Source organism: Ursus americanus, chromosome 20 (assembly GCF_024610735.1).
Source record: "Ursus americanus isolate L20-20 chromosome 20, mUrsAme1.1.p, whole genome shotgun sequence".
Taxonomy (NCBI): domain Eukaryota; kingdom Metazoa; phylum Chordata; class Mammalia; order Carnivora; family Ursidae; genus Ursus; species Ursus americanus.
The window spans coordinates 20256003-20274705 of NC_142146.1; the positions used below are offsets into that span (position 1 = coordinate 20256003).

Below are 18703 nucleotides of genomic sequence, written 5' to 3' on the forward strand. Positions count from 1 at the left end.
AGTGTGCTCAGTGATGTGTACTGCTTAGCCTGGCTCACAGTAAAACAGGCAGAGAACACAGATGGAGCAAGTAGGAGACTGACCCACCCACCCCAGCTGAGTCACTGATAACCCTGCCAGGCCTCAATACACTTGGCAAAACTAGCACTGAGATTTAACTGGAACAAACAAAAAACTGTTATTAGTACAGGCAATTCTCATGATGCAAATGACGTGTGTTCAGTAGGTCATATATTTTAAAAACTCATTCGAGGAACCTAATTACTACTCTACGGGGCCTGCTAAATACCTGTTAGGGAATGAATCACACCTTCAAAGTTAGACCAATAACAATTCATATATATAGTCTGGATGCACACAGTTGTATCTCTTCCCTCAAAAAGTCAAGTGTCTACAAACTTATCTCTTTTTTTGACTCAAGTGAGCATGTCCAGAGGAAAGTGCTAAGAAAACTTCACCCAAGTGGCTGGCTCATCCTTTTTTTGTAGAAGGTACAGTAAAAGGAAGGAGCACACCAGGGTGTGAGAAAGCCAGAAATGCAAGAGTGAACTGACAAAGATTTAAAAGATTTTCAAAGGAAAATGCGAATGAGGCCTGCGGTAATGTCATTAGGTATCCTGAGATTTGACTTAGCCCCTTAAACAAGATAGCATTTCTTTTTATGCACCTCCAGGTTAAATGACAATGTGCAAATGTTATGGCCCTCAAACCATGCACTACAGTAGAGAGAGGCTTGCCTGAGATCAGAGAAGCTTCAGAACTGAAGATGACTGCTTTGGAGGGGCTTACTAAAAAAGCTGGGGAGTGTGTATCTTTGGAAAGCAGTGAGAGTTGGACTGGAACGAACAACCATGCAGAAAGGTTTCAGGACTGGCTCTGGAAAAAGAAGAACGCAGCAGTCATCTGGCAACAGAATGGAGAATGGGTAAAAATTCATTTATCAATACAGACCACGTAATAATTAGGACACAAAGAAGAGCACAGAGAAGGGAGCAGCCAGTCCTTTTAGCTACAAAATTTCCACCATAAACATTATCTGGGCTCCAAGATTTTTAATTAGGTAGGCTCTATGCCCAGCGTGGAGCCCAACTCAGGGCCTGAACTCAGAACCTCAAGATCAAGACCAGAGCTGAGATCAAAAGTTGGATGCTCTTAAGAACTAGAATGATCAGTAGGGGAAGAAAGGGATAAAGAAAGGGGGGGTAATCAGAAGGGGGAATGAAACATGAGAGACTATGGACTATGAGAAACAAACTGAGGGCTTCAGAGGGGAGGGGGGTGGGGGAATGGGATAGACCGGTGATGGGTAGTAAGGAGGGCACATATTGCATGGTGCACTGGGTGTTATACACAACTAATGAATCATCGAGCCTTACATCGAAAACCGGGGATGTACTGTATGGTGACTAACATAATATAATAAAAAATCATTATTAAAAAAAAAAAAAAAAAGTTGGATGCTCAACCGAATGAGCCACTCAGGCTCCTCTAGACTCCAAGCTCTTAATAGCTCTTTACTTTTTTCCACAGTCACGTGCTTTATTTTATTTTATTTTATTCTTTAGAGTGGGGGGGGCAGAGAAAGAACCTTAAGCAGGCTCTACACCCAGACAAAACCGACATGGGACTCGATCTGACAACCCTGAGATCATGAACCTGAGTTGAAATCAAGAGTCGGACACTTAACTGAGCCACCCAAGCTCCCCTCACAATCATGTGTTTTAATTTGCAGGTACTACAATATAGAATCTCTTCCCAATATATATAAGTGTAAAATAGCTACATTAATAGTAGTAGAAACCCCTGAATCTACACCGAGTCGAGCAGTATGGCCAGACTGAAGAGAAACCAATTTCAAATTTCAGTTCTAACAAGAATTGTGTCCTCAATATATGGTTTATTTGAGGACTGGTCCATATCACTTGACAATGTTTACTATGTAATAAACACTTCAGATGTGAAAACATCTCAGAATACTAAGCTACAAAGAAGAAACGTTTTCTGGGGAGGCTAGTCTAGCCGAAAACTGAAGCTATGCGTTCTCAGGACTTTCACAGAAACAATTACTCAGAAAAAGGACCAAGGCCAAAGAAGTATCATATACTATTAAGTAATATATGATATTGCTATCTTTACTGCTAGTCTCTGCTCACACATTACTACAATCGCTTAACATACATTTGTTTTGAAATACTTACTTGGGTTAGAGGAAAGTTATCTTTCATGTTTATAAAAATATCCTCCTGGGTGCTTGTTATAAAACAAATGTTTTCTTTTAGAGTCTTTGATGTATACCAATTCAACATCTCCTTTTCTTTAGGATAAATGTGTTCTAACAAAGTCTACCACGAAATAAAATTTTATAAAGCCAATTCCAATAAATTACCTGGAAAAACTGAGATGTATTCCCATAGAGGATTACATGCTGTAGGAGAAATTTAAGTTATTTGGGGAGCAAAGTTCCTATGGAGCCAAATACTTGTGGCTCCACATGTTATCATTTGCTTCCCTCTGGCAATGACTAATACTTTTGTGATTCCAACTAGTACTCTGAAATTTAAGGATGTCTCCCAATACTGAAAATGTCTTAATTCTACCGTCAATGCTCCCAGAACTCTGTATCCCTTTATAAGACAGTCTGAGTCACTAACTTACCCAAGCAGGACAATCTGGCTGCCTTCATCTCACCCAGTGACCTCCAGCACCACGATCTGAGCCCGAAGCTTCGTATTATACAAATAAAAACCATGTCTCATACAAATGGCCAAAAGACACATGAAAAAATACTCCACATCACTTGGCATCAGGGAAACACAAATCAAAACCACAATGAGATACCACCTCACACCAATCAGAATGGCTAAAATTAACAAGTCAGGAAATGACAGATGTTGCGAGGATTTGGAGAAAGGGGAACCCTCTTACACTGTTGGTGGGAATGCAAGCTGGTGCAGCCACTCTGGAAAACAGTTTGGAGGTTCCTCAGAAAGTTGAAAATGGAACTACCCTATGACCCAGCAATTGCACTATTGGGTATTTACCCCAAAGATACAAATGTAGTGATCTGAAGGGGCAGCAGCACCCCAATGTTTATAGCAGCAATGTCCACAATAGCCAAACCATGGAAACAGCCCAGATGTCCTTCAAAAGATGAATGGATAAAGAACATGTGATGTGGTCTCACTCACACACACACACACACACACACACAGAGGAATTCTACTCAGCCATCAAAAAAAAAAAAGAAATCTTCCATTTGCAATGACGTGGATGGAACTAGAGGGTATTATGCTAAGCGAAATAAGTCAATCAGAGAAAGACAATTATATGATCTCACTCATACATGGAATTTAAGAAACAAAACAGAGGATCATAGAGGAAGAGAGGAAAAAATAAAACGACGAAATCAGAGAGGGAGGCAAACTGTAAGAGACTCTTAATCATAGGAAACAAACTGAGGGCTGCTGGAGGGGAAGGGGGTGGGGGGATAGGGTAACTGGGTGATAGACATTAAGGAGGGCATGCGATATAATGAGCACTGATATGTGTAAGACTGATGAATCACTGACCTCTACCTCTGAAACCAATAATACACTATATGTTAATTAACTGAATTTAAATTTAAAAAACTCTGCAATTAAACTCTTCCTTTTACATATGCTATTAGCCAACTTTCACATCTAGTATTGCCTAGCAGTGAATAGCACTTGATCACGCTCCACAGGATATTCTGATGTACTAAGAGTTCCATAAAACATAATCAACCTTTATTATATCAATTTGTTTACTCAAGAAAAAAAACAAAAAAAAAAAAAAACAAATAAAAACCATGTTTCTATGTCATCCATTTTAATTTAGAAATTTGTCAGTTATTTGAATAAGAGATACCATAAATAATTTCTCCTCCAAATACTCATTTACTATAAAGGTATACTAGAAGATAACCTTTAATGATTTGAAAATGTGAAAAATATCCATCATAATCCAAAGAACCCACCTTTAAACAAAATTAATATCAATGAACTATACCATGCTTTTGAGACTAAAAATGTTGTAAAGTACCCGACTGAGGGCACCTGGGTGGCTTAGTCGGTTGAGCGTCTGCCTTCGGCTCAAGTCATGATCCCATTTCCTGGGATCAAGTCCCACATTGGGCTCCCTGCTTCGCAGGGAGTCTTGCTTCTCCCTCTGCCCTTCTACCTGCTCGTTCTCCCTCTCTCTTTCTCTCTCTCAAATAAATAAAATCTTTTTAAAATACTACGACAAACATTTGCATCATGCAACATTTTCTTATATGAAACTATTACCCACATTCAACAATGACTCTAAGTGTCCTACTGTCCCCTGGCTTACTTGTGTAATTTACAAGTATGTGTCTTGAGAAGACCAATCTCAGAAAAAGGGACAATCTTAATTATCACGTTAACAGGACCAAGAGTACCTGGATAATATGAAACAATAAAGTGTGACTGGTAGATGATTAGAAAGATGATGCCTGTATGATGATGCTTTAAGAGCTCCAGGTCAGTTCAACGTTAAGCTTCAACGTAATACCCAATCTTAAAAGGATGAAAAAAATTGAATATGATAAATAATTTACACTGTATTAAAAATAAACACATATATCCACCCATTCTCATCTACAAGTTTGTGTGAAAAGTAAAAAAAGATCAATGCAAATCAAAGCATGTAAAAAAAAAATTAAGGATGGCAGCAGCAATTTACAGATTTTCCAATTTATTCACTCCCTAGTATTTACAAAATAAGCCCTGCTAAAGAGATTCATCAAGATGTGATATGTGAACCCAGCACTATTTACACATGATATCCACACTACAATGTTAACCATAAAAATCACAAAGCACTTGAATCTAGTAAAGAAGTTAATTTTTTCTAAAGTGGGGCAGGGGAGGAGGAAACCCTCCAAAAATCCTTTGAGAATCCACTAAAAAGAGACACCTCCCCCCCCAAAAATAATTACACAATGTTAAGAAGTTCTGCCCTAAAGTGTAAAAATCTGATAATACTACGTCACCTCCTCTGGATAAAGACAATGAAATCTTCTAATTGGGCAGAGTAACACAAACATCTTTTCCTTCTTGAAATCATCCCCTTTTCCATCACCTCTTCTACATTAGATCTGTAAAATCCAGTGGTTACTTGCTCGTCTTTCCTGACCTCAGCACTCATGACCACTCTACCTGAAAACGCTTTCCACTTGCTTTCTGACATTACTCTCTTGATTTTCCTTCTATCTCTCAGTCCCCTTTGCTGGCTTCTCCTTCAGACTATACAACCTTTAAACTAGAGGTTCAAGTCTGCATCCTGGTACCTCTTCTCACTACACCTTTCCTCTCTGGATGAGCTTGAGGGATTCCCCAGACAAGAGCCTCTGTATACTGACGTCTCCCAAATGTATATGTATCTCAAGCTTATTAGTATAACTTGAGTCTAAAATATTTCTCTGAGCTCCATTTACCTGTATCTAACTTCTATTTTCTTCTGACACCTTCATTTGGATGCCTCATTGGTATCTATCTAAAGCCTAACATGGAGCGCCTGGGTGCCTCAGTCGATTGTCTGCCTTCGGTTTAGGTCACGATCCCGGGATAGAGCCCCATGTCCCAGGTCGGCTCCTCGCTCAGCAGGGAGCCTGCTTCTCTCTCCTTCTGTCTGCCGCTCCCCCTGCTTGTGCTCTGTCAAATTAATAAAATCTTTAAAAAATATAGAAAAATAAATAAAAAATAAACCCTACCATATCCACAAAGGACTCATTTTCTATGGTGCCCTCATCCCCAAACACATACACACAGTGGTCCTATTCCAGTCTTGTTCCTATCAGTAAAACATGGCTATTGGCTACCTAAGTTGCTAAGACCACGGAAACTCGGAGCCATTCTTGGTCCTTTTTCTCACATCCCACATGCAATTCATCAACAGGTACAGGTGTTCTAACCCCATCTCCACTGCCACCATCTTAATCCTAACTGCTATTACCACTGCTTGGAATAGAGCAATACCCTTCTTTCTGGTCTCCCCTCTTCTACTCGTGCCTTCCTCCCAGCTATCTTCCACATAGCAAGGAAGGCAGGAAAAGACTTTTAAATCACTACTGAAATAATGTCACTTCCTTGCTTCAAAACCTCGAACGGCTTTCCACTGTTCTTAGAATGAAATCCAAATTCTACCTCGGTTTACATGATTGATTCTGCATCACACGGTACTCCCCACCTCATGGCCTCTGTGTCTGTGCTTCTCTCAGTCCGCCATGTTCTTCGCATACTTTTCACAAGGCTTTCTCCTTTCTTCTCATCTGTCAGGTCTTTGCCTAATGTCTCTTTAAGCCTTCTCCAAGTAACTTCCCTACCCCAATTACTCTCCATCACTGCACTGTTAATTTCTCTCTTACTAGCTGACACAACTTGTCATTACCTAACCTTCTACCTGGTTACTGTCTGTATTGCCTACTAGAATTCAAGTTTCAGGGAGGTTTGAAACTCAGCATGGGGAGTTGAGGCTCGAGCTGCTGTGCACCCAAAAGAGGAATTGGGACCAGGCATCTTCTCCTTGCCCCAGGCTGGGCCCTGCCCCACCTGATTCCTCCTGGTTGAGATAGGCTCGGCCAAGAGCACCGCAGTCACTCCAGCACAGCCTTCACTGCACAAGCTTCTGGCCCAAGTGGTGGAACCCCGTTTACCTAGAGCCAGCATCTGGCACACTCCCATCTCGGTGGAGAGCCCTCCTCAGCCAAACCTACCAGCAGGGGAGCAGCTGGAAGGTCCCAATCAGATCCAAGACCCTACCTCTTCTGCCCTTAGCACTGCATAACACCTATGAAGACCAGCAGTAGAGAGCCCCCAAGCCCACTGGTCAATCAGCTGAGTGAAGTATTTGAGACGGAAGGCTCCATATCGAATCTTCCCCCCCGAGCCTGTTATGCCCTTAAAGGCGACTTCATCTTCTGAACTGGACATGCCTCTGGGTACCTAGTTTTCCCTTGAGAACCAGATGCCACCCTGGAGCCAGACTGAGCTTCCCTTCAAGCAGGTGTTCTCCAAGGAGGAAGCAGGACAGCCCTCAGAAACTCCCGTGACTAGCCAGGGCTCAGACAAGCCCTTAAGAGAACCTTCAGGTTCTCAGCACAAAGATGGATGGTAAGTAAATGGCAAGGTGGTAGGGAGAGCTCTCTTTACCATCCTGTAGGATGACAACTCCCCCAGAACTCCCACACCATAACAGGGTAAGCGGCCTTCTCCCCTCAGTGAAAATGCCAGGGAGCTAAAGGAAGCAGACATTCTGGGAACTGGATGACTTCTGAAAACTGGAGGCTGATGTGGGAGCAGGGCCAGGACCAGGACAAGGAAAATCAGTACTTCCCAAACTTGGTAGAGAACTAGGCCGTGAGTGGCCCCAGTGCTGAGTTCACCAGAGACCTTGTGATACTGTGTCCTCTCAACCCCTTCTTTCCCTGGGAGACTAGAAAGGCTCGTTTCATCAACTCCCCCTAAACTACCAACTCAGGGACTGAGCACTTTCTTGGGATTTGTGTCTCATGTGTTTCTTGTATGTTAAAGAAAGCCATTTAAAAATAAGTAAATAAAATGAAATTCAAGTTCCACAAGCCACAGGCCAGATCTGTTTTAGTCACCTGAGTAGCACACAGAGGACTCGCATATTTCAAATGAATATGATCTGATTTACTTACACTTTTGTCACTCTTGTACATTTTTCCTGATTATAACCCTGAATTTCTGAGCTGTTGTCTACCTAAAACCTTTTTTTTTTTTTAAGATTTTAATTATTTGAGAGGGAGAGAGAGAAGTGGACTCCCTGCTGAACATTGAGCCCATCAAGGGGCTCAATCCCAGGACACTGAGATGATGACCGGAGCAGAAGTCAGACGCTTAACCGACAGCCACCCAGGGACCCCTAAAACTTTTCTCTAAGTAAAATCCTTCAAACTGCTCTATCTATTGCTATTTGAAAATGTGCTTCTATGCCTTTTTCTACAGAACTTATTAGGATCCATCCCACATCAATTTTCCATCCATTAATTAAATAGATACAAACACCCAATGTCCTGTTATTACACATAATGATCATCATTTCAATGCTAATAGATCCTACTGAGACTCTCCATTAATTATTAATATTTAAAATTTAATTCTGACACAACTCAGTACTAGAATCCAGTCAGATGTGACAGCTGTGGCAAATGCAATGTTAAACGCTATTTAAGAGCTTGATAATACAGTGCCTTTATTTTGGCCTGGCCTTGCCCTTTGTCATAGTCAGGATCTTTAGAAAGCAGACAGAATTCAGTTGTTGACTACTTTGTTAACTGACGTATTAGTGAATAGTATGCTGCCCCAGGTAACAAAACCCAGTGACAACTTTCAATTACATTCTGCACATGAAAACTGTTGGGGGAAAAAAAAAGAAGGAAAGAAAACTGCTGGCTTCCTAGGACTTTCCTGACTGGGCTGAGACATTACCTTGGCCTTCCACAGGTTTACCACCTGTGCGGTGCAGCAGACTCTACAAAGCAATCCATCATCACTTGCATACAGGTTTGAAGAAAAAAGCCAGGAGCATACAGCAATTCCTGGATTACAATTTTCCAGCGAAGAGCTCTGATGAGCTTCTTAGCCTATAGAGTAGGAAGTTTCCCAGAGGATTAGAGGCATATTCTGACACCAGTTACCAGGTCTTTTGTTTCACTTTACAGCATGACTGCATAAGAGGCTGAATAAGAATGGGCTTATTATGAAACCCTGTTTCACTCCACTGATGATGGGGAATGTGTCAGATGTCTCAGGCGGGTGCCAGCATCTATAACGTAACTGACTATCTGGAATAGCTTTAGGACTTGGGGGAACATCGCTAGGAAGTCCAATTTACTTAGCACCCCTAAACCCACGCTCACTTGTTGGCAAACAGTAATCTTATCAAGTCAAAACACGGTAATCAAAGGTACTGGTATTTTCTTTATACATCTTCTCAATCTAGCCCAAAGCACGGATCCGGTCTTTTGCATCACACTGCGGTCCAGAGCTACTCTGTGATTCCCAGAAGGTGAAAATTGCCAAAACTGCTTGGGTGCCAAGTCAGAAAGACTGCCAGCAACAGACAGCTGTAAAATGTGACAGCAATTTCCCCAGCTCTTTCCATTATTTTCTGAAGAGGGTAATGAAGACATTCCATTAAGCCATCAGACTCAAATTAGGTTTTTGTGTCTGTGTTTTAATTTAACAAATATGTATTGCTTATCTTCTCTTTCTTGGAGAAGGTAGGGATGGCAAAGACGTAATCCCTGCTCTCAAGGAACTTAAAATCTACCCAGAAAGAACAAACCAAAGAGCACTGGGGACAGAACCAAATAGCTGCTTCTTTTTGTTCTATACAAGTAGCTGGAGTGTTACTCAAGGACGAAAAATCCTTCCAACCCTTTAGAAACTGTCACTCCATCATAAAGTTCCAGGCTTCCAGCCTTTCTAAATATACACTCTCCACTTATGACCTCAGTTCCGTATTCTATCACCTTCTCTAAAAGTGTGTTTTAAAAACATTACGGTATCTCCCTCCCTCGCATTTTCACTTTTTTTCCTACTTGCTTCTTTCTCTCAGCCTACAGAGCACACTCTTAATTCTACATTTTAAAGGTCAACGAAAAAATTTCTTTGACCTCCCATAAGGCTCACAGCTCTCCTACTTTTTTTCTCCAGGTCCTTGTTATTTCCCCCATCATTCCTATGTAGACATCTTTCAGAGCACAATTCTCAATTCACCTCTTCCCCTTGGAGATTAGGAGTACTTCAACCATCATCTAAACTTTTAAATCTAATGTGTACCTCCCCAAAAGCCAGTTCCAGTCTCAGCACCCCTGCCAGCCCACCTCAGATTCAATGCGTGTACCCTAAACACAGTGTCACGATGCCTGCAGCACACTTTCAAATGGTCCCACAAAATAAATATAGAGATAAGAGAGAGACAAAGCAATCCATAATCACTTGCATATTTTTCAAGAAAAAAGTCATGACCATATAGCAATTCCTTGAATATGTACTATATATGGCAAAATTTTAACAGCTGATTAGAGTGAAGGATGCATGTCATTTCAACTTTTCTGTAGCTTTGAAGTTCTTCAAACTAAAAAAGTTAGGGGGGACAACATGTAGGATCAGAATCAAGGAGAAAAGTCATGGTCCCTGCCGTTTAAGGAGTTTATAATCCATCTGTCTAATCTAAAATCAGATTAGGTAGATGTAGAGTTCAATGACTGATTAACAATAAACTTAAATATGTAATCAAACTGCAAATATTGGGGCGCCTGGGTGGCTTGGTTGGTTAAGCGTCTGACTTCGGTTCAGGTCATGATCTCAGGGTCCTGGGATAGAGCCCTGCACTGGGCTCCCCGCTCAGTGGAGAGTCTGCTTCTCCTTTTCCCTCTGCCCCCTCCCACACACATGTTCACTCTCCCTCCCTCCCTCCCTCCCTCCCAGTCTCCCTCAAAAACAAACAAACAAACAAAAAGCCTACAAATATTTACTGAGAGCCTACTATGCGGCAAAGACATGTTAAGCACTGTATATGGTCAACAAAACAATTAATTAAACCTTGGAAAGAGGATCCATCTAATCCCTCTGCTCCCTGCTCCCTCAAACTAGTTCCTCTTCCTGCCTTACTGACTTCTGTTAATGGCACTACCAAATTCCCCAATACCCAAAGAACCTCTGAGTCCTTTCAAGTCCTACATCTCTAAATCAGTGGCCAAGTTCTCTAGATTCCACTGCTTTCCACCTCTCTCTCCTCTCCACTTTGATGGTTGCCACCTATCCCCAGGGCCCACCTGGCCTCCTGCCTGGACTACTGCAGCTCTCTCCAAATCTCCTGCTTCCCACCAAACTCCACCCAACCCTTACTTTGTCTCTACCCAGATACTCAGTTCTAACTGGATTAGACTTCCAGCCCAAAAGGGTTTCAATGATTCTCCAATAACTATATAATGAAATTCAAAGCCTCAGCCTGACACTGAAGAACACCACCTTTACCTCTTACTGCTTATTCTCCCACTCCAACCATAGGTTTATTCACTCTTACCTAATAGTGCCTCTACAGAGATGTCTCTTACTCTTCCCACTTCACTTCTCATTTCCTCCAGGAAGCTCTCCCAGATATCTAAGTGCTCTAGACACTACTCCTTACACCCAGGTCAAAGCAATCTCTCACTGCTCTGAACCTTCATAACAATGTAATGTGCATTTACTACTTTTCAAATAATATTCATGTTTCCAAGTACTATGCAAGATCTGTACATATATTTCTTTACCACCCTTACTGGACAATGAACTCCTTTAAGGCAGTCAGTTTTCATGTATAACAGGGACTTTAGGTTTGTGACAATTTAATATTAGTATCCTTTACAATAATCCATAGAAACTGTGAATTGTGGCTTTGTAAACTCTAAGAATCTTTCCTCAAAATACTGTTAACATTTAAACAACGGCAGGGGTGGGGGGCGGGGGGGCCTGGGTGGCTCAGTCAGTTAAACGTCTGCCTTCAGCTCAAGTCATGGTCTCCAGGGCCTGGGATCAAGCCCTGAATAGGGCTCCTGGCTCATCAGGGAGCCTGCTTCTCCCTCCCCCTCTGCCCCCATCCACTTGTGTGCTGGAGAGATCTTGCGTGCGCGCTCTCTTTCTCTCTCTCAGATTAAAAAAAAAAAAAAAAGTCTTTAAAAAAACAATAACAATGGTATAGGGATTTTCTTGACTCTTTTTTTGTGGAAAAATATGTAAAATTTGCCATTTTTACCATTTTTAAATGTAAAATTCTATGACATTCACAATGTTGTGCAAACATCACCACTATTTCCAAAATTTAAACCCCAAACAGAAACTCTGTACCCATTAAGAAATAACTCCCCCCATTCTCCTCTCCCCCCAGCCCTGAAAACCTCTAATCCTCTGTCTCTATGAATTTACCCATTCTAGGTATTTCATGCAATTGGAATCACAATATTTGTCCTTCTATGTCCTTCTGCTTATTTTACTTAGTGTAACATTTTCAAGATTTATTCATACTGTAGCATGTAGCAGGACTTCACTCCCTTTCATGGCTAAATAATATTCCATTTAAATACCACATTTTGTTTATTCACTCATCTGCTGATGGATAAGATACTTGGATCGTTTCCTCTGGGGCTATTATGAACAGCTATGAACACTGACAAGAATCTGTTCGACTCCCTGTTTTCAATCCTTTCGGGTATATACCTAGGAGTGTAACTGCTGGGTCATATGGTAATTCCGTTTAGCTTTCTGAGGAACAATATCAGTATAGTTTTACAATCCAGACACATGGTCTTTTGGTAAACAAAACAGTCACATGAGTTCCTCATTTAGTAAGCAATTCACTTCTGGATAGATTTCCTTCCTTCCTACCCACTCAGGCTCTAGGTGATGATCTAATTTCCAGGAACTTGACCCTCGTTTGGGGGCTACTTTGATTGTGTTGACACTCCAGTCTCCTGGTTCTTGCTGTTTTTCAACACTGCCTCTACACACATAAAGGCAAGCACACTGCACTGGTAACTCTCCAAATGAAAATTATTATGAAACTCAACATCGCTCAGATGCTGAAGTCACGTTTGTATCTTTAATGCATTTAGTAACATCAGGTGGATGAAAAACACATAAAAAGGATTTTTTCAGGTGAGATACAGGATTTTGTAAAGAACTTCTGTCGAACCCATTTCTTATACCCAAACAACCATTTGAAGCAAGCTAAACTTGGACAAGATGTATAAGCCTTTACCACTGCAAGGAAAGGATCTCTTTTCCTTCCAAGGTTAGCAGCCTGGGATTTCTAAATTGACATCTCATTACCACCAATTCCAGATTTTATAAAACCAGAAAAATACAACAATGTACATTCACAGAAACTATCTGAAAGGATACACACAAAGCACAAATTCGCTCCAAATCAGGAGCGTCTCTGTGCAAAGGAGCAAGATCAGAAAAGATCATGGGGGGATTTTCCATTTCTTAGAGCACAGCTTCTACATCTCACCTTTTCAAAAACATTCTTTCAGATTATTGTATACTGGTTTAAAATTGTATTTAAAATACAATAAGAGGCAATGTTCGTAAAAAAAAATATATGAGCTATTAAGAGGAGCTAAATGGGTAACTAATAATAACATCTAACACATACAGAAAACTCGAATTTTACAATACTATGAGATCGGCCAGTCAGATGGTCGGCCCTTTTAGTAAACGAGAAAAAGGTTAAAAAAATTTTTTTAATTTCTTCAACAAATGTATTACATTACAATGCTCTTCACTTTAGCCTTTAAATTATCTTTAAAAAGGTAAGATTTAGCTGGGGCGCGTGGGTGCCTCAGTCGGTTGAACATCCAACTCTTGATAGTGTTTGGCTCAGGTCATGATCTCGGGGTGGTAGGATCAAGCCCAATGTCCAGCTCTGAATTCAGCAGGGAGTCTGCTTGAGATTCTCTCCCTCCCTGCCCCCCTACCCAGCTCACACTTGCACACGCGCTCTCTCTCAAATAAATAAATCTTAAAAAAAAAAAAAAAGGTAAGATTTAGCTGTAAAGCTTTAAAACCAACTGTATCTCATTACATAGTTCTTACAGAAAAATAAAACGCATCTACTTAGTTGAGTTTACATATTTAAAAAACACAAAAATAATCGTCAAATATAATACAGTCATATAAAACAAGAATTTATTTTTATTATTCTCCACCGTGCTTGAAACGTGTAATGACTTCTCAAGACATTTTATCCTAAAATAGTAGCTCCAAAAAAATCTGAATTTTTAGGTTTCAAGTTGTATGAATAGTTTACTCAAAATACCAGTATTTCCTTAAGTAAATTCTGAAGTTTAAAGGACTTGGGAAAATGTCATCCATTACATACAAACATACTTACTGTCTACAGACACTTATGTCTACAGATCAGTTACACAGCTATAACTAGTCAATTTAGCAAAGCTTGAGCCACAGGCTATAAATAACAGGTGCAAAACTGATTCCAGTGGCCCAGAGTTCATCAGCTATCTAAAAAGCATAAATTTAAATAAAATCTTTTAAAAAGTTAAATAAATAAAAGGCATAATCTTACAATCCAGGATAGGGCATGCTTTAGGAAATCATTACAGCAGTTACGACACTGGTTTTTCTCCTAAACAGCCAAAATGCAAGGAGAATCTAACCAACTGCACAGTACATGCCTTGGGAGATTATTATTTCATCTGCATATATACATACAACCAAATAGATACCGAAGAATCTGATTTATGTGGCAATATAAAAAAATTATAAAATATTCACTTAGAAAACTTCTGACCTGGTCACTGAATATAATATTCACACTGTTCTTTAAAAAAAAAAATCTACTCAACACAATATTCAACATTGAGGATTTAACTTTATGTGCTCACACATTATAACATATTTAGCAACTGCACTTCACACAAGTTTAAGTTCAGTAACTTTGAAGTTTGCCAAGTAAAGTGCTAAAATTACTGGAATGCAAGCAGTGCACCTTCAAGAGAAGCCATTCTTCCACTGATCTGCAATAATCAACCATGTATTGAGAGGTTACTTTGTGCCAATTGCTATATTTTAATAAAGTAACACGTTTAAATTTAAAACTACAGGCTGAATACTGATTGAAAAAAGGCAGTCCTAAAAGATTAATACATAAGATATGTTAATTCAAAGTCAATTGTTTAACTCATTCAAAATTGAATTTATAGTTGATGAAATTACAATTTCGGAAGGACCAAGCTATGGAGCTCTCATGCTAAGTAACATCAGAAAAATTTACTAAAAATAAACATGCACACATTCAATAAGTCATTTAATTCATACATTTTTAACTTCAAAAAGTATCCCCCAATTATCCTCTTCCATCTCAAATAATGTACATTAAAATATTGAATAATTCAATCCCATAAGGTACCAACACAAAAACACAAAACCAAATTTGTTTAAGTTAGCTGAATATTGGGACTACTGTATGACATTTAGTCAGGAACGCTAGTAAGCCAGCACAAAGCAGAAAATGTAATTCATACTACCTAAGCAGCCATACTGAAAAATCTTTTCAGAAAATAAAGCAGTCTTTGTTCTTAAAACTCACCATAATATACGTTCTCTTGCAAATTAAAGATGCATGCCTACTGTTTTCTCTGCAAGTCAAGGAATTTTTTTTCAAAATGTTTAAGTACGTCGCAGTTTGTCTCCCCACAACCAACCACCCAATAGCCATCCAGTTCGGTGCTTCACGCGAGCACCCTTAACACTGACAGGTTTCACACTGAAGGGGTAATTAGGAGGGTTTTCCAAGGATGAAAGTTCTACATGTTCAGCAGCACAAATCTCTCACACATGAACTCAGCTCAAATGGTGTGAAACTGAAGTGTACTTTTCCTATTTTTTAAAAGTTACTAATCCCATGAAAACCTTCAAAGTGTTTACAATTTTAAAGTTGATTGCACATATTTCCAAGAAAACCATTAGGTCTTGATAAATGTTATTAGTTTTGAAACATGCTTTAAAAACTTTGTAATTTCATCAGCTAAAGTCTGAACTCACAAGAGGCACACTGGAAGAGACATGATACCAAACAGGAGCAGTAACTGCACAGCACGCATCGACTATGGGGAAGGCCCAGGGGTTCAACACAACCAACTGAGGGAAGCTATAGGTGTCTATGTGAACAATAATTCCACTAAAATAAAAAGGTAAAACGTCACATCCACTTTCTCAATAGTATAAAGATTCTTAAACACCATGAGAGACATCCTTAAGAATAATTAAGTGGTTCAGTTAAAAACAATAATTTAAGAGCATTTCAAACTTACAACGGCTTTCCTTACAAAACAGGACAAAATTTTACCAAATATCCCACACCTGACCAACAGTAAGAACATATGTAACCAAAATGGCAATATTAAAGTTTCCATTTAACCCATTAACCATACTTAGAAAGTTCAGTTAATAAACAAAATTTTTCATTTAGTTTTTCAACTTGAATATTCATTTCCACATGCTTGTTTTAAACTCTGTGCATGGCCACTGAGTATTTTCCTCTTTGTAACTTCTATCTCTAAGTTTAGAACACTTCTGAAATGTCACATCCCACTGCAATACTAATCCCGAGAACTGAGAATTAGCTTAAATGTTATACCTAATTTTTAAAGTATGGGAGTAATAGATTGGAATTAAACTCCTTTAAATAAATGGCTCTATTACAACATATTAAGTCCTTCCTCACTTCACTGTTGACTTAATACAATCCAAGTCTTCCACCTTGCCTCAACAGTAGCACAACAGTTATTGTAAATAGTGACTGGCAAACGCTCCAAACAGCTGGAATCAAATTGCTTTGAAACTGAATGTATATACATATGTATACAGTCTGAAGCAATTATGAGAAAAAAACACCCCTACGGAAGAGCTCAAATCTATAAAATTTAAAGAACGAAACCTTATCAAAGCCACAAATTATTTCCAGAATTGATCTGCCAAAGTCCAACACAAAATTTATATATACGATGAAATAAATTTGAGAATCCTCTGTGATTTAACTCTATGTTCTATTAGCTTAACAGAGAGCTTGAGTAACAGATTAAGACGGCAAAGCAATTTTCTAAACCAAAATGTACCTGAGTATCTGAAAAGGTTTTACATCATCTCTAATGACATATCCAAAATCCACGACTAGGCAAGTGTACACCTTTAAATCCACTTCACCGTTTTGTTTTATATATGTGAAAGGGTCCACGCCAGATAAATTCATCACTTCTGTTCAGCATAGCACAGAAATTGTCAGAGGCTCATCAAAACATTACTCCCATGTTAATCAATTTCAGCTGTAACTTGTTAACACCAAAATAAGCATTAACGAAAGAAACAAAGCAGAAGTTTTTAATAACAAAAAGAAAACTCCCAAGGTAAAGATTAGAAGAATTTTAAAAAGAAAAAATTGTGAAAGGAAGCTCACCTGCAGTTAGGTGGAGGGTCTAAAGTGATGTCTGCCAGTTCCTTCTGAATCCTGGAATCAGGGAAGTGAGAGAGAAACACAAGAAACATGAAGGCGTTGGTAGCCTCCCACCGGTAATGCTTAGGTCTGGCAGATAAACCTAACTGCCTGCCACGATAACTGGGTTCTACTGAGGGAGAAGGAAACTACACATCAAAAGCTTTAGGTCCGTAGTTTAGAAAAAAACTTTTTTCCCACCGGCAGTGAGCTGGCGGTCCGGGGTCTCTTGTTATATCTAAAATGTTTCGGTTCCAGTCTTGCCTCGCACACTAAGGCAGTTGTATTTCTCGGGGTTTTCCATTTAGGAAATAATTGTAAAGCTTCTCGCTTGCGGACTCGTTTCCTAAGTTGCATTAGAATGTGCCCGGACACATTCACTTCTGCGCTGCACGTCTTCTCCCCTGGACGGAGAAACCCAAGCCGCCGCGTGGGTGGGAAGGGCGCGCCCCCCAGTCTCCGCCCGGGTCACCCCTGGCACCTCCGATGCCCTCCGGGCCGCCTCAGCAGGGCGCCCCCCCCAGGCCGCCTCGCGTCCTCAGTGACGAAGCCAACATGGCCGCTCCCCGCGAGGCCCCTCCGGCCCTGACTGACCTGTCCGGCGTCTCGGGGTGCCGGCGCGGCGCAGGCCGCAAAGCCGACCCTGGGCTCGGACGCCCGGGCTCCCCACCCCCGGCCCGCGCGCCCGACGACTCGGGCGGCGCACGCCAACCCGGGGGGTGAAGCTGCGGGCCAGGGGTGGGGAGAGCCCGCGCCCGGACGCTCGGCGACTCCCCCGCTCGCCTCCACCGTGCCCCGGGACCTCCAGCCCGCACGCCGCGCGCGGAGCCACGGGCGCCAACACCTCCTTCCGCCCCAGCCGGTCCCGCACAGGTGCACCCAGCTTCCGACCCGGACAGCGCTCGGACTCTCGGCCCCCCTTTCCGGACCTGCTTTTTCCTGGATATCCTCTAAATTCCCTTGGGACTGCCCCTCCTCCTTCTCCGTCCCACCATGGGCACAGAACCCGGGACACCACCACCCCCCCCCCCGGTCCAGTTTTCTGTCTCCTCACCAACCCACGACTTCACAAAGAGCCCCATCCCCCGCTCCTAGGCCGACGCCACCAGGCAGTTCACACCAAGCCCTGGCCTTTGTCTTCTGCTTACCTAGGCGCTCAGAGCATCAATTAATAACACAAAGTTTGAAGCCTCTAAGCCTCTTCCAATTACTAAATGGTGCCTTCTATTTTTATAACCTTTCTTGCTCCTACCACATAAAACCCTAAAGGGCTATGTTACAACTTAAAAAATCTCACGGAGGTACCACGGTAGTAAAAAACTACACACACACACACACACACACACACACACACACACACACACACACACATTCTGAAGGCAATCAGAATCACAATGGATCCTTTTCTCTTTCTAAAGGTTCTCTGAGGGTGCGAAGATAGGCTGGGTAGATGCAAAGGGGAGTAGGTTTTAGAAGGCATTGTTTTTTTCCATGTGCCAAGTAAAGAGAAATTAAGGGTGGTTATTGGGGAACTTCTTAAAACCTTCCTATTGGAGGACACTTCCTGTCCCCTACAGATCTGGTCAGCTTTAGAAAGGGGTTCCACTCACAGTCTTTACAGACATAGACTTAATCT

At 41.0% G+C, this 18703-nt stretch overlaps 1 protein-coding gene and 1 pseudogene across 1 annotated transcript in view; one reads left to right on the forward strand and one right to left on the reverse strand.

Annotated features, from left to right (window-relative positions):
• Window positions 1–18703, reverse strand: part of UBE2E1 (ubiquitin conjugating enzyme E2 E1) — a 75122-nt gene that overhangs the window by 52485 nt on the left and 3934 nt on the right. Inside the window, exon 3 of the mRNA XM_045791653.2 lies at window positions 17032–17082. Within this exon, the coding sequence (XP_045647609.1) occupies window positions 17032–17082 (51 nt within the window). The remainder of the gene's footprint in view (window positions 1–17031; window positions 17083–18703) is intronic.
• Window positions 6832–7411, forward strand: LOC123788498 (cell division cycle-associated protein 3 pseudogene; annotated as a pseudogene).